At 52.1% G+C, this 15,954-nt stretch overlaps 1 protein-coding gene across 12 annotated transcripts in view; it reads right to left on the bottom strand.

Annotated features, from left to right (window-relative positions):
* Positions 1-1,193: 1,193 nt before the first annotated feature.
* Positions 1,194-15,954, bottom strand: part of ATP2B2 (ATPase plasma membrane Ca2+ transporting 2) — a 358,541-nt gene continuing 343,780 nt past the window's right edge. For 8 of the 12 annotated variants that reach the window (XM_081072392.1, XM_081072393.1, XM_081072391.1 and 5 more), the window contains 2 exons: positions 14,968-15,150; positions 1,194-6,165 (listed from right to left, as the gene is read on the bottom strand). In XM_081072392.1, the coding sequence (XP_080928518.1) occupies positions 5,854-6,165; positions 14,968-15,150 (495 nt within the window). In that variant the 3' untranslated portion in view covers positions 1,194-5,853. Of the gene's footprint in view, positions 6,166-8,924; positions 8,980-12,944; positions 13,121-14,967; positions 15,151-15,954 lie in introns of all 12 variants that reach the window. The other 4 variants (XM_081072389.1, XM_081072397.1, XM_081072390.1 and 1 more) reach the window with 3 other exon arrangements.

A 15,954-nucleotide genomic window follows, 5' to 3' on the forward strand; every position in this document is an offset into this window, starting at 1 on the left:
AGGAGCTTTGGAGAGGGGCCAGGAGAGCGGGCCAGGCCTTACAGAACTCAGGGCCAGGCCTCTGGGCAGCAGCCCACCCGCTAACTCCCACCCAGCTTTCAACACTCCTATTTCCCTCTAATGGAGAAATACTGCAAGGGTGTAAGAAGGTGGTGCTTCGGCTGGAGCAGGGAATAAAGGGGGCAGGGCTCTTGGGTCTCTTGTTTTTCAAGAGACAGGCCCTGGTCTTGGATCTCTACTTGTACCACATCCTTCTCTCTGAGTCTCACTTTCCTCAAGTGGAAACTGGGGACAATGGCATAGTCAATATAATACGAATATAATGCATGGGGCCTACTTGTTATTAAAGGAATTCCCTGGTGTAGGCATTGAAGTTGGAGAGATCGGGGATTTGGGACAAGCAATGCAACTGTGTCTTATTCGTTATTTGCTGGTGGGAGTGAAAGACATTATAATATAGAGGCCTTGAGTGCCAATTCTGGCATCAAGATTGTGGGGTACCAGTATTCTATCTCCTACTAGGTGGGCACATCCTCACCTCTCTGAGCTGCTGTCTCCTTTTCTGTTAAGTGGGAATTACAATAATACTTCCTCCGAAAGTATATTGGGATTAAATAGACCCTTGGATGTGAAACCGTGTTTGGAAGTTGAATGGGTGTTTGATCTGGGGAATCAGTTCTCCCTGAGCAGACTGTGTGTGTGTGTGTGTGTGTGTGTGTGTTGTGCATGTGCAACCCTCAAACTTTGGACCAACATTGGGATTTAGGGGGCCAGGCTCCCCTCCCCTGTAGGGGACTCCATCTACATCCTTTGTCCAAATCTCCCATCACCTCCCTCTGGTTAATACCAGATCCCAAATCAGGCCATTCTTAGCCTTCCCCTATTTGTGCCCCTATCCCTACACCCGCTGGCCCCTGAATCTCTTCTTCCTTAGGCCGCTACCTCCGTAGTCGTGCTCTCTGGGACTGTCAGCTGTTCCTCATGGAAGGTTAATGACTCATGGCAGATTAAACTTGTCTCCCTCAAATGGTGGGTGTTCAAAAGATGTAACTTGCTGGAAGGAGAGAGACCACCCACTGAGCTGTGCACCCTTGGGCAAAGTGCCTTTCCCTCCCAGGGACTCAGTTTCCCCTAGTTCCGATCCATGATGGGTGGGGAGCCAGCTGTCCTTCGGAAAAAGGCCTTGTGATGTGTACCGTGTCTGCGATTCCACGTGTGCATTTATTGTTATTGCTCAATATAGTGTTGAAAAGGCAGACAAATCCCATTAATTACAAAAAGCACAAGCCAGAGATACAGAGAAATAAAGAATGTACAATAAGAGCACAGTCACTTCCCAGCCCCGATTGTCCCAGAGCCCCCCAGAGCCCGGGCAGCTTGTGGAAACTGGAGGCGGCACCATTTCCTCGCTACTCTGTTATAAAATATATGCACACAAGAGTTAGCAAAGTGTGGTGACCCCCAAGAGGAAAGGTCCAGAGGGAGAGCACCACAGGCATTACAAAACAGACTTGGGGCGCTGAGAAGGGCAGTCCCAAAGCAGCCTCAAATGTCTTGTCGTGAGTAGAGGGGGTGATGGCTGCTGCCCAGGGATTCTCCTCCCCCCACTTGGGTGGATAGCATCTCTACATGAAAATCAGGAGAGCTTGCTTTGGAGCTTGGAAAGGACCTGGGGATTTTCTGCTGTTGTCTGATTTAGGCCTTGGCTCTGGAAGACCCAAAAGCCTTCAAGCAATACACCCACCCCTGATCTTCTAATGGTGGGGTCTTGGACACCATGGAAAGAGTTATGGGTGGGAGGCACGTCACAGTGTACCTGGTTGACAGCCTCTTGTATGTAGAGCAAAAATGGGTAGAGGGAGTCAGGGTGGTGAGTACTGGGCATGAAATTGCTGCATCCCAAAAGACCTAGCACACTACCACTGAAAACTTTGAATAAAGAGCAAAAAAAGCAGTTCAGGAGAATCAGGCACATAGACAATTAGGCCACACATTCTGGTAGCTCTAGATCTGGGGGAGACACCTTTCTCATCTGGACTGGGCACAGCTGAGGTGGGTATTTCGGATCCCAAACTGGGATTGGGTGGGGGGTTGGTGGCCTCTCCTGATGATACCTTGGCTTAGGGAACAAAAGGTAGTACGGGATGAACGTCGGGCTTCCCTTAAGATTTAGGACCCCCTTTTTGTTTCTCGTTACAGGACACTCTATTTAGTGACCCTGAGTGGACAGTGCTTACAATAGCGGAAAGATGTTTGCATACAGAATGACAGGGTGGTAGGAGGTCTTGGCAAAATTTTAAAGTTTACTTGGAAGATTAGTTGTGAGAGAATAACCAGGAAATTTTGTTAAAAAAAAAAGTAAAGTGTACTTATCCCAGCACATAGTAAAATATTGTATAAAACAACAGTAATTGAAATTGTGTGGCTGGTGCCAGAGGAGACACCCAGATAAGGGAACAGAAGTCCCAGAAATAGACCCAAGTCTATCTCAGCTGTCAGTGTGTGGTAAAGGTGCCATTGAACATGACTGGGGGAAAAGTGGCTGTTCACCAACCGGGATACCCAGGATAAAACAGGTCCTGGGTCCTTGCCCCCGGAAGTCATTGTCATTGGTCAGAACTTAGAAGCAGGGCACCCTCCCTCTTGTCAACTCTATGCTCTGGTTGGGACAAGGGGGCCAGGGGCCTCGGTGAGGAGTTGGTGGGAGCAATCGAGGCTGCGTCTGAGTTAGAGAAAGCACTGCCTGAGTCGCAGGAAGGAAACTCCTCAGTTTCCTCTCTGCTTGCCTCCAAAGGTGGGCGACTCTACAGCCCCAGGGGTCACTGAATGGGTCCCGCTCCTCCTTCATCTGTTGGGGGAGACAAGTTGGAGCTTAGACCTCAGAACTGAATATGCTACCTTCTCCTGGAGCCCGTGTCCAGAGGACAGAAAAGAAGCTAAGTGGCTGGTGAGGGCTCAAACTAGAAAAAAGTATATGTTACAGAATAAATATGTTCTGTTTGATGTTGGGTTTTACCTTTTGTCTTTCCAACCACAGACATTTCAGAACCTCACTGCGGGAGTAAGAAGAGTCAGCAATTGAAAGCATAACCATTGCATAGTATTAAATGAACAGAGACGGTGAGTTCTTTATTTACAATTATTGTCTAGATAAAAAAATTCATAAAAACAGATGAATGGTCATAAATTATTTACCCCCTAATGGGGTGAACTGCCAAACGTACCCCATGCTGCTAGATATAGGACACAGAGTGCAAGCTTTATGTACTACGGTGAGTTTTGACAAACCAATCATTTCCTGTGTGTGTGAATGTGTGTGTGTGTGTGTGTGTGTGTGTGAGTGTGAGCATCCATCATTCCTGACAAGAAAAGAGCAACACTAAATGTGGGGCATTCTTGGTAGCTTCCTTCGCTTCCTGTTTCCCCGAGCTAGGCTCCACTAAGAGAAACCCCTTTCTGTTTTCCTTGCATCCTGGCTCCAAACAAACAGGGAGCGTGGTGTGCAAGCGCAGCCTTCCCGGTGTCATGGGATGAGGTTGGGGACACACGACTGGAACAAAGAAGGTGGGGAGATGGAAAACCTTGAGAAAGGAAACTACAAAAAACCCACCATGTTCCAAGGCTGCCCCATGTTTCACATGTGCAGGTCTTTCCTTTCACAGGAGGCAGAAGAGCAGTGGGCTGGCTTTTGGTGGTGTTGTATTGGAATCCAAAAAGCATATCTGAGGGCTGGTCACCCCCTTGGGGATGCAGTTTCCTCTGCTGGGTACATTCAGAGATATTTCTCCATGACATTCAGGTGATGCTCTCTTGCAAAGAAGGTCTTCCTTCCAGGAAGGTTTTGCCAGGCGGGATGGGCTGACTTGGGATCCCAAACCCTCAGGTTTCTCCACAGCCGTCCAGACGGAGGCCCTCCCAGCTGACTATGGCTCTTTTCCCGAGTGGCTCTCATCTGGTGTGTGGAAGAATTCTCTGGGCCTGGAGAAGGGAAGGGGCCAGCTGACTCAGAGCAACTGTGGGAAGGGTCAGTATGAGGAGTGGATTTCACCAGCGAGGCGGAAAGTGTTTGGTTTTCCTCAAAGCATGGGACGTCATCGATCATGGTATTCAAAATGTCTTTTGCACTGTACAAGTTTATGGAAAAAGATCGTATGCTGAAAAGTCTCAAAGCAAACTTTGTATTAAATACAAAAGTTCTTTTATGAAAAAAGCTGATACCCACAAAGTGCTTAGCAGTTAAGAGGCTGACGTACAATTAAATAAGCTCTTATTAAGTGGGATTACTAGTGCTGTAATTGTCTTGAGGGAAAAATAACCTCCTTTTCTCACCTGTGATACTATAGGGTTTCAGAATGGCTTTCTGTCTGGGAAAGCAAGACTTGCTGTTAAAAGGCTACAGTATATATTGCGACTATAGGAAGACAATTTGGTTTAAAAATCACACTGAATACATCTCAATATACACATCGTAAGGTTCGTTCGGATCTAAGTAGTGCAGAGAAAAAGGCTATTCTTCTTCAAAAATAAAAATAAAAGCAGCCAGCCATAATGATCCTCATCCAATACGCCAACAGCTCATATGCTGCAATTGATAAGGAAATAAACCTCTAAATCACTAACTAAAAAAAAAAATCAACACAATAGCATTTATGATATTGCGACACTACCTCCATCTCTGTCCAGACAGTGCCAAAGAGAACCTCTTTTGGAAATGCTCTTAGTAAACCCAAGCGAGTTTCATTGAGAGACAAGTCTTCAACCAATGCTTTGCGGATCCTGTCATCCTCGGGCCAGGATGGCCGTGGGCGCTCCAAGCCCAGGAAGCCTTCTCTCTCCTCTCCCTTTGTCTACGGAGCACGGGGTTAAAGCCCTCAGATGGATGCTCGGTAGCATTTGGCTTCTGCCTGAACCTTCCGTGGTAGTGACATGATCGAACGGAAATAGCAGGCAAAAATCAGAGCATGGCTATCGTAAAACACCAAGGATGCAATCCAGGGGAGTGTCTCGTGGGCTGAGCTGTTTTTATAGCCTCTCAGCCACCAGTGTTCTTAAACCGTACAAATAGCCAAAGACATTATCTACAAGTTTGTAAACAAATTACATTCTTCTTTTAGGACATAAATAAGTTAAAATAGAGCAATTTAAGCGGAAACAAGGCAACATGCCGGCAAAGAAACTTTATATATCCATGTATATATATTTATATATATATATATATATCTACCTATCTATATGTACGTATACAGTCTTGGATAAGTATACGTTGATATAGATATAAAGAAATGGATATAACCTCGTGAGTGTTTATGAAGTTCTTCGGTTCCATTGGTGCAAATCTACTAGGCGAGTTAAGCTCTGCAATTTCAAAAAGTTGTTAAATTAACCTATACAACTGAGACCATGCTGCGCAAGCGTTTCGAAAACTCACAGACCAGTGGATTGGATAAATAGTCTCAGAAAAGAGTCTGTTTGCAGTTCCCGCCTAAGAAAACAAACAAAAACACCCTCCCCAATCCCCCACCACCAAACAAGGGGAGGACTGGAAGTGTACAGTACATTCATGCAGGGGACATGGCGGCCGGGGGTGCACGGCTGGTTCGTGTTTGGGCAGGAGCCAGGAAGGGCTTGTTCTGGGAAAACTGCGCGTTCCCGGAAGCCCCCACAGGAGATCCTCCCCTGGCCTCAAAGTGAAAAAGAGTTCAAACAGCATCGCAGCCAGAAAAAGGGTCTGTTGGGTGGAAATGTTGGTTTTCTCGCCAGTATTTGGTTTCCTGTTGTTGCTCGTTGCTGCTTGGGTGAGTGGGTGCCTGGATGGGTGGGTGCCCGGGAGGCGGGTGGCGGTGGGGGCCTCAGCTAAAGCGACGTCTCCAGGCTGTGGATGGGGCTCCCTGGACTTGAAGAGGTAGCTGATTTGCTTGTGTCCGTCGTCAGGTTGATCCCGCTGTCGATGGCGCTGTTGTTCTTGTTGAGCGAGGACGGCGGGCTCGAGTTCTGCTTGAGCGTGGTGTCTTCTTCCAGGTCGGTGTCGTCGATGAGGGGGATGTGGGGCTGGGAATCTTCGATCCGGAATTCGGGATGAGCCATGAAATTATGGATGGAGGTTCGAGACTCAGGCTTTTCTAGACCTTCATAGAGAGAGCTACGGAACGCCTTCACGACACGGATCTGCAAGGGAAGAGCAGGCGTGAGAAGCATTGCCCTGGTGTGTGTGAGTGTGTGTGTGTGTGTGTGTGTGAGTGTGTGTGAGTGTGTGTGCGCCAAGCTCTGGGGCTCAGAGGAGGGGCAGGTGAGAGAGGCGGCAGGGCACAGCAGGTGGCTGGAATCCATAGTCGCTGAGTGTTACGGCATGGACAGGAGGGGGGGGGAATGGAAGAGGGGGCTCAGGTTATACACATCCATGAGGTTTTTAATACACTGCTTTGGTTTTGGTCAGAGCTACAGTATTAGGACAGGAGGAATCAAGCTCCATGAAAGGGATGACGGGAAACAGTGGTCAGAGGAAGCACAGTCCACTCCGGTGGCACTCAGACCTGGGGAGAGACCGAGCCTTGTTAACTTTAAAGCAGGTTCAACCATGCAGAAGGGGAGTGGGGCCAGGTGGGAACAGAGGAGGAAGGAGGAGAGGCTATTTTTAAAAAATTAATCTTAAAGAAAACCCACGGAGTTAAGAAACCATACCACATGGAACAGATAACGTGTCACAAACAGAAAAGGAACAGAAAGGAGAGACAGATGGATGAACAGGGATGAGAGAAGACACACGAGAATAGGAACATCAAACCGAGGCAGCAAAACAAACCAAAGCCAACTCAGGGCTTTCTGGGGTGCAGAGCAGAGGCAGCCAGAAAGCACGAAGGAGCCGGCGGATGGATGCCATTCGGGAGCGGGAGCATGCCACGTGGGGGTGGGGGACCACACGGCACACACGGACAGACACACGCTACACTTGGAAGCCTGGACAATGTGAACGGAGGTCATTTGTACCCAACGTTTCTTTCCCTCATGCATTTTGGAGGTAAACACTCGAGTATTGACTCAAAGCCCTGGCCAGTCATTGGAGTTGGCTTCGGGGTCCCTTATTTCCTGGGGGTATTTGTTTTCTTTATTCGTGTTTTATAAACACAAAACCCAAAACCGAGGCCAGAATCAGATGGCCAAACCCAGCCCTAGGTGGGGTCCTAAGGGGCTGTGGAACTGAGCTCCAAACAGCAAGTTCTTTCATGTTCTGCGTCTCGGTGGAGCCCTATGGTTCTCTGAACAACGGAAGGAAGGTGGGACATTGCGTCATCTGGGCCAGTGGAAAGGGCGCTGGACTTGGAGTCAGGAAGACCCGTGTGTGAGTCCTGGCTCTGCCACTGCTGGTGCCTCGACAGTGGGTAAGCCACACGGCCTCGTTGGCCACCCCCGTCCTGTGTCGCAGGGTGCAGACGAACAGGACCGGTGCTTTGAAGAGGGTCCTGGGAGAGGGAGTGGTGACTTATTTCAAGGGGCTGAGGGGACTCTGGACAAAGGCGCCTCCTCCTCTCTCTCCAGCCCCCACTCGGAGCAGAGCCAGTGGTGGGGGAACACGGCAACATCAGCACCACCAAGGAGCCAGGGTTAGCCGAGGTGCCCCCCCATGGCCTCCCCTCCAGAACAGTGGCTGCCCCCACACCACAGGCCTGTGAGGAGCCCAGGATTTGTGGAGTGCTCAGTAAACCCACGGGCAGCTTGTCGATGGGATGCAGGTGGGGAAAACCCTGTCCATGGAAAGACATTTTCTTGATGACTGTGGCTGATGGTTTTAAGTGTCCTAGCTCAGGATTTATTTTACTATTTCAGAGAGGAGTCTTTCTAAAGTACATCTTATGCTCCACTGCCTTTTAATTTAGAGTGCACAGAGAAGAACTGAACTTTGTCAAGAATTGCACAGTTTGGTGTTTTTTAAAGTTCTTCTCCTTTGCTGTCAGCCATCCCTTTCTAGTGTTGACTTTTCCTTGTCTTCTCAAAAGCATCTCTGTTCCTCTCCTTCTGAAGCGCTGTGGGCTGGGGGCTTCAGGGAACCCTGCCTCTTGGAATTGTGCTTTGACTAAGAGGCATCAGGTGCCAATGAGAGCCAGCCAGACGCTGTGCATTAGTGACGGCCATGGGGCTGTCCTGAGGTTTCTTTCTCCTTGGATTCCCTGTTTGTGGCTCTATAGAGATTATTACATATTCTGACCTCCTGATAAGTGGGCCATACAGCTTTGATTAAGTGAAAATAACAACAAAAAGGTGTTGCGGGCCTCAGTTTTCTTATCTGTAAAATGGGAATACTAATTATCATTGTAGCTACTCATCCTAGTGTCCAGTGTGTTCTGAAGCTGAACTGCAGTAAGATGCCAGCCGGAGTGCCTGGTGGAGGAGGAGGGATGGTGGCAGGACCCTGTCGTGGGACTGACAACGCAGAGGGGACGACACACAATGAGATGCAGGCCCCTCGCCCTCCCCCTGGCATGGAGACGACAGAAAGAATGAACTGCTCTGAACAAGACTGTAGGGACAAGACTTTCGGGACACCCCGCCACAGCCATCTCAAGTCTCCACTTCGGTTCTCTCCGCGGCTGAAATGGAAAAAAGTACGGGAAGAAAAAAAAGCTCTTCCATCTCTCCTCCCTGTCTACCCTGAAGCTGGGATTTTGTGGTCCTAGCTGCACTTGGGCCTGGGGGTGAGGGGAAAGAGAGGAAAGGCCCCATCTGGGGGGTTTCAGGCATTTTCGTTTCATCAGCACAACGGGAAGGGGAGGCCTGTGGCCGCCGTGAGAGGGCTCTGAGGAGCTGCAGAGGCCGCTGTCTGGGATGGTTCGGGTCGTTCGACATACTCGAATGTTTACCCGGCTTCAAGGAAGCCAAGAGTCTGGGATTGATTCACATTCATTTCAGGCTCAAGGTTAAAGACTCACAACCTCTTTTAATTTCACTCTCTCTTGCTGAACTCTGTGTCCAGGGTTCTCTAGCCCTCTAGGGAAACAAACACATGGAATATTCAGAAAGCAGAGAGGTCTAGGGTCCCCCCCAGAAGCAAGCCGTTTTCTCACCAACCCAAGACTGCACTAAACTAGTTACCAAAACACTAATGAGTGGTCCATTTTCTTTCCTTTCCCTCACCCCTCCCCCTAAGAGATGCGCACGCCTTGCCCTAGCCGTCCTCAGAACCAGGGTCTGAAGGGGAAGTGCGAGTAGGAGAGGCCCTAGCCAGCAGGTGTGGTGTCCAGCAAGTGGCCGTGCCTGAAGCCGGCGTCGGTTGCTTGCGGCCTGGGTGATTTGAAGGAGCAGGATTTACTGATGAACACAAGACCTAAATGCTAAATACACAGGTGGCTGAAAATAGGTTAGGAATTTGAGGGGAATAAGGAAGAGGGGCTGTGGAATCAGGCAGCTTAGCCTTGGATCAAAGAGCGGAATGCTGATTTTGTCCCTGATCACCAGCGGGAAGGCGCCCTTCTCCCCTTCCCTGCCATGCTGTGGAGATTCAAGCAGAGAAACAGCTTTCCTGGCCTCTGGATCCCAGAGGACTAGCTCCTTTCCACTGTATGAGGCTATGGGTGTGCCCTGGTTCCAGAATGGAAATCCAACCTCTGAGGGCTCCACGTCTGTGTGTTGTCTGGGAAGTGGTGTGGGGTGATGGGGAAAATGAGGGGCTTTGCAGTCGGACTTCTTGCCACTCAGTTGCTGTGTGATCTTGGCCAAGTCAGTGCATTTCTCTGAGCCTCAGTGTCTTTCTTAGTTAAATGGATGTATTGGCAGGTCCCCCCTCCTTCTATTTCAGTTGTGAGGCATATGTGAGATGAAGGATACGGGGAACTGCTTGGGAAGACGTTGAGTGAGGCTCAAGTATAAGGCATTAGGGGTGTGTTATTACGTTTCCGGAGGAAAACAACAAACTCATGTTTAAGTTAGTCAGAAGAAGAAAGCAGGAGTGTGGACAGAGTTCCCTCCTAAACATTAGGGATGCCAGTCTGACCGGACTGCCCTGTCACTGCATACACCTGTCTGTCTGGGGCCCCCAACCTCCCAGAGCTGCTGGGGGAGGGATGTGTAACATGGGGGGCAGTTCCCACCCCAAAGTCATGAGTCAGAAGTCGGTCCAAGCACACACTGCCCTGTCCTCAGCCTTTGTGGTCTGCTCTTGATAACCCTGGGGACAGTAATGTGACTCCTTCCAGGGCACACAGGCACCAGGTGTTGGCGACTCAGCATGCACGTGGCCACCCTCCTCTGCGGGAGGACCCCCCCCCCAAAAAAAAGACCCTGCTCAGAGGAGGCGGGGGGCAGCCGACCACTTCATCCTTCCCCTTCTCTTCCTGGCCACCTGCTTCCTACCGCCCTGTGGGAAGAAAGCCTTTTGGCTTCTGAAGGGACCCTTCCTGGTATCTAGAGGGTCCTCAGAGTCCTTGGAGACCAGAGGAGGTGACACTGTTATGGAAACTATTCTAGTAAAGGAGGAACTAGTGGGTATTCAGTTAGAGTTTGCTTTGGAATGGTGCTGACCAAAATGTGTCTGTTGAAACCACAGAGGTTGTGATCCCTTTTGGAACCAGTACTCTTGGGAAGGCTCTTTTTGAGATCACATGCTCAAGAAAGGGTTCAAGAAGGCGGCCGGAATTACAGGACGGATTCTACATTAGAGGGTAGAAATGTAAGATTCTTAAGGAGGCACAATTCGTGGGGGAGAGGCAGGTGGGAGTTGTGCCTGACCAGTCCGTTTTGGTCGTCGGAGAGAAAGAGGGGTCATGGGCAAGGCCTATAGGCTCCTTTGCAAAGGCTGTTTCAAAGCTGGGGTCACCATAGGATAACGGGGATCAATCAGGCCTGGAAGGAAATTGGCTTCGAGATAGGAAGTGAAGGGTGGGCAGCAATGGATAGTTCTCTGAAGAAGACGTGCTAAGAAATGATTGTCCCAGGACCGGCCTTATTGAATGGTTTTATAAATGACAGAAGAAAAGATGAGAATTCAGTTTCCAAGGTTTGAGATGACTGAGTTCTTTCTTCTAGACTGTGAAAGCGGAGGTGCTAAACCCAGGGAAGACTTTCAAAGGCTGTGAGGCAGGGATGACAGATCAGCTCTTTTGTGGCCAATGAGAAGCTGCGCTTCAAGAAAGAGGTGGAGCCAAGATGGGACAAAGAACTGAACGGGCACCCAGAAGCCAGACCTCTGGCCGTCAGATCCTGCCAGAGGGAGGCCGGTATCACTGGGAGGGGTGGCAGGAACTAAAAGAAAGGCCTTCTTTCCCAAGTGGCTCCCCAGGCCGGAACACTTTTGGTCACTGCATTTCAAGACAGGTGGTAGCACTGAGCGAGGCCAGAGCCAAGCTGAACAGAGTAGGCCAGCTGGGTGAGGGGCTCCCCTCAAGGCGAGGGCTCTCTGGTGTAGAGGGGGAAAGGATGGGACCAAAGTGTTTCCTACCCCGAGAAAGCCTGGCAGTGATGCCCTAGTGACACCACCTCATGGAAATGTGACTTGGACACCATCCACTTCACGTTGGCTAGTCTGGCCTCTCCATCGCTGTGTTTTTGTGCTAATGAAGGCACACGAAGGGGCTTTCTCCCCTTTCCTGCATCCTTCCTATCATCTTGCATACCTGGCAGGACTGCTTCCATTGAAAGGTCCTGGGACACGAGCATATGCCATCAGCAGGCTCTCTGTGGCTTGTGCCTTCTGCCAGACGGCTCAGAAGGCATAGTTCCCACCCAGCACCCAGGTCGTCTCCTGCTCAGTGGCTGGGATGTGGGTGGTGCGTGTTCCGTGTTTGGGTGGGGATAGGGGCACCTTATAAAGTGTCAAGAGATGAGATCCAGAGCCTATTCATCGTCAGAGAAGTCCAAGCACTAGCGACGGGAGCAAATGGTGGTGATCTGGTAAAACCAGAACAGGGCTCCCTTGAAGTTTGGGAGAGGCTGACCGGAGACAAGGTAAGAGAGGCAGGTGGTAAATAGAGACTTCTTATTCCCACCGGGAACTGAAGCCACAGGGGCTCCGAAAGATGTAGGCAAGGCGAGAGATGAGAGGCCCAGGTCAGAAGTGGTGGTGTGAGGGCAGGAGCCTGACAGGAGGGAGACGATAGAGGGGGTCAGAATCCCAGGCCGTCTCTCCGACAAGGAAGGCAGGAAGCAAAGTGTTGGACTAGCCCCATGCAGGCCTTCCGGCACCCAGCCAAGACATGAGGCTCGGCCCACTGTTTTCTACCTGAGGTCAAGCTGAGTGGCTCAGGGGCCTTGTCCCTTCCGGGTGGGAGCCAGACCCTCAGCATGCGAGGAAAAGGATGTGTCAGGCAGCTGATGCCATTAGGTTTGCAAGAGAGAGGGCAAAGGGTTCTGAATCATTGTGTGTGGGACCCCCATGCCACGATCTCTTGGGAGTCTAAGACCCCTGATGGACTGTGACCTCTGACCTACAGTGACCTCTGACCTACAGTGACCCCTCTCCCAGCTGGACCCCACTGTGACTGACTGTGACCTCTGCCAGCTTTGACTCAAGGGAAGTCTTTGCCTGGAGTTGACTGCAGACTGTCACCTCCTGACCAACTCTGACGCTTGTCCTCATGGGCCAGGCTTTTCCTGACGGAGTATGACCCTAGACTGATTGGGACACCCCATGTCCCCAGCTGACTGGGCTGCTGTGACTGGGACACTTGATGACCGAAACCTCCCTGACTGATGGTGAGCCTTGGACTGACCCAGAGTTTGTGACCACTTGTGACCTTCATGACCCCGACTGACTGGTTGTAACCCGAGCCTGACCCCAGCTGACCCACCAAGTGACTGATACTCTGTGATGGCTATGATCTCCTGAACAACTGTGGCCCCCAGCCCCCGGGGCCTAACCGTGGCGGCTGCCCCCCATGTCCTTGGAGCCCCGGCCCCTGCCCGCCTGCCCGCCCGGCGCTAGGCTAGTCGGTGGCGCCCGAGGCGGTAAGGATTCACACTCACGCCCAGCTGCAGCAGGAGGAAGGCTGGTCGGAGAGGAAAGAGCATTGGACAACGACACGCGACTAGGGCTAGAGAGATTGGCTACGTCCTGGCTCTGGCTGGTGACGGAGGACTGTCTCCGCAGGGCCCCCTGAAAGGAGGCCCCGCTCTTGAAAGTATTGACTACTTCAATCTGCAACGGAGGAGAGAACGAGACAAGTTGCGAAAACGAACACAACAGGTACACGACTGACAGGCGCAATGCCACAAGGAAGCCGCAGCCACGGCAACAATGACATCACTGAAATCAAAACAAAAAATACCAGACACACTCCAAGACTCTGAAAGATGTCTGCTCAGGCTCCGGGCCCATGTGGAGGCCCCAGGGTCCCAGGCAGGACACAGGGGTCCAGCCTGTGTCCTGCTCTAGTGGCTCCGGGGCCAATAGGCTTGGTTGGGGGCCGAGGGTGGTTAAACATGGTGTTTGGAAGCAAGTGGGGGTGCTTATCCCCCCTTGGGGCCAGGCATGGAGCCAGAGTGCTATGGTGGGGGCTCTGGGGTGGACAGACCTTGCCCCAAATCCCGGCTCTGCCACTTACAAGCGAGGTGACCTTGGGTGAGTCACCTGAGTGTAGTTTCTTGTCCTTCAGAAGGGATAATGCCACCTACCTGGCAGGGTTATCTGTGAGTGGCAAACCACCTGGCCCACCTTAGTGTTCCGTAAGAACCAGGCTGAATAGGCACTCATACCCACTCAGGAAACCAGTGTCCTCCTGCAACCCGGAGACTCCTAAACGGCTTTGTGGCCAGGCTGGTACAGCACCAAGGCTGTGTGCACTGCCAGCTGCCCCTGGAGGGCTGGGTGCTAGGGTTTTTGTCCGGGAGGAGAGCCCAGGCTACATCAGGCGGCTCTGGGTCTGAAACCTGCCTCCGTCCCAAACCCCGGCTCTCGGGAAGGGCTGTCTCCTGAACCCCAGTCACCCCTAAAACTGGAGGGGGCATACCTACCTCTTAGGGGGCTGTGAAGGCCAACGAGATGATGTTTGGGACAGTGTACTATGGGTGTGAGGCAGCCCAGGTGATGTACTGTGTATCATGTTTGTTAAATGAAGGGCTAGGCCACTGGGCAGGACAGAGGTGGGGGCCTCGGCCACACTTCCCAGAGTATGGGAGGGTGGGGTGGCTATGGACGTGCCAGATGCCGCTCTGCCGGCTGGTCTGGGTTTAGTCTTAGTTTCATAGCCCCTCTGTTCCTCATCTCATTGGGCAGGGAAAGCATGCTATGAACTAGAACCCCACCCCAGACCGAGGGGCTGGCTCCCGTGAGAGCCTGTGGCCTGTGTGTGGGGCTGCGCGGTCACAGCATGTGGCATGTAGCAGCTAGGCAGTCTGTGTCCTAGGGAAGAAAGCTGCTTCTGGCTGGACACGCGTCTGGCAGGAGTGCTCTGCATGTCTTGGTATGCACGTGTGTCTGTGTGTGTCTGGGGAAAACCAAGCTTTGCCCTGCAGAGCTGCCTCGAAACCCGGTGAAGCCCCCTGTGGAGGAAGAGACCGTGTGCGCATGTGTAGAAGCGACCAGACCTCAGCGGTTGATCCCCGGGCCCGGGAGAATCTGGGGCCAACCCTGGCCTGAAGCTGCTGCCCGGGCCTGACGCAGCCCGGTCCCCAGCCTTGCGGTGCCCTTTCTGGTAGCTGCCCTGCAGCCCTGATCCCAGGGCCCAGATGCCCTGACTACAGCCCCTCAGTCACCTCAGCCCTCAGGGTCAGCCCCTCCCCTGCCCTCAGGGGCAAACCCCTAGCCACCCGGTCCCACCGTTTGCTGGCCGAGAGGGTGAGGTGGAATGTTCCCGAGGAGGCAGCTGTTTCGTTAGCAGCCACGGGAGAGTGCGTGTGAGGAACGTGGGTGCACAAAAGGCTGGTGAGATGGTGAGAGCAGGTCTGGACCCTGGCCTCCGTGGCCCTGGGGGTGACAGGGAGCAGGCATATGTCCACCAACCCCGCCCAGCCAGGCGTGGGCCTGGCCCTGGGAGCTTCCGCTACCTGGGTTTGGATCCGATTTAGGCCTCGGAACCACAGGATTTGGCCCCGCCGCAGCTCCCGCTCAGCGTGGTCTATCTCCTCCACATCCTCGTTGAGCTCCTCCTCTGGGATCTCCTCCTTCTGCGTGAGCCTGCCCGCCTCCTTGAGGAACTTGAGCCTGCTGGTCGGGATGGTGGCAATGACCTGCAGAGGACACAGGCAACGTCAGGGCAAGGGGCGCTGTCCCTTAGTCAGCCTCCTTCCCTTCCTTCCACCCTCCCTTTTCCCTCTCACCCTCCCTTTCCCCTCACCTGCTTTCCTAATTACACGTTCAACTTATTCCTTAACTCATCTCACCCATTTCTCAATTCAACCTTTCAATCTCTTATAATAATTTGCTTGTTAATTCACTCACTCGTCCAGAGTCAGGAGGACACAGTGGAAAATCTTGGCCTTTAGGAGTTGGACAGATGGGAATAGCCCAGACCCTTCTGGTCATGTGATCCTGGGCAAGTCATGTAACCTGTCTGAGCTCTGGTTTTCCCATCTGGAGAGCTGCGGGCAGTGCTTAGAGCTGGGGGTTAAGCGACATGGTGTGTCTGAGGTGCCGTGCACAAGCCTGGCCCGTGGTTGGCCCTCAGGCCTCTGGGCTCATTTCTCCTGAGGTCACTGGGTTCTGGGTACCCAACATGACAACAGGGGCTCAGGGGCTGGGTGCCCTACGGGAACGGTTGCCTTCCCGGCAAGGGAAGGAAGTATGGGAAGGGGACACACCTTCATTCTTACTCTTCCTTCAAAGGGGTTGTCCATGGGGCTGAGGCCTGGGTTGCAGGCCCTATGGGGAAGCTGAGGTGGTGGAGGTCAGAGGTCCCTTATATCTCCTGCAGGGACAGACAGGGGTTGGCCTGGACACTCAGCCTCAGGGGTTCTCTGCGAGTTTAAGGTAGGCATTGCCTGCTGGCGTTGTCCTTAGGCGTTAGAAGTCTGCCTGCCCAGACTTCTGAGAGC

This window comes from Rhinolophus hipposideros (assembly GCF_964194185.1).
Source record: "Rhinolophus hipposideros genome assembly, chromosome: 14".
Taxonomy (NCBI): Eukaryota; Metazoa; Chordata; class Mammalia; order Chiroptera; family Rhinolophidae; genus Rhinolophus; species Rhinolophus hipposideros.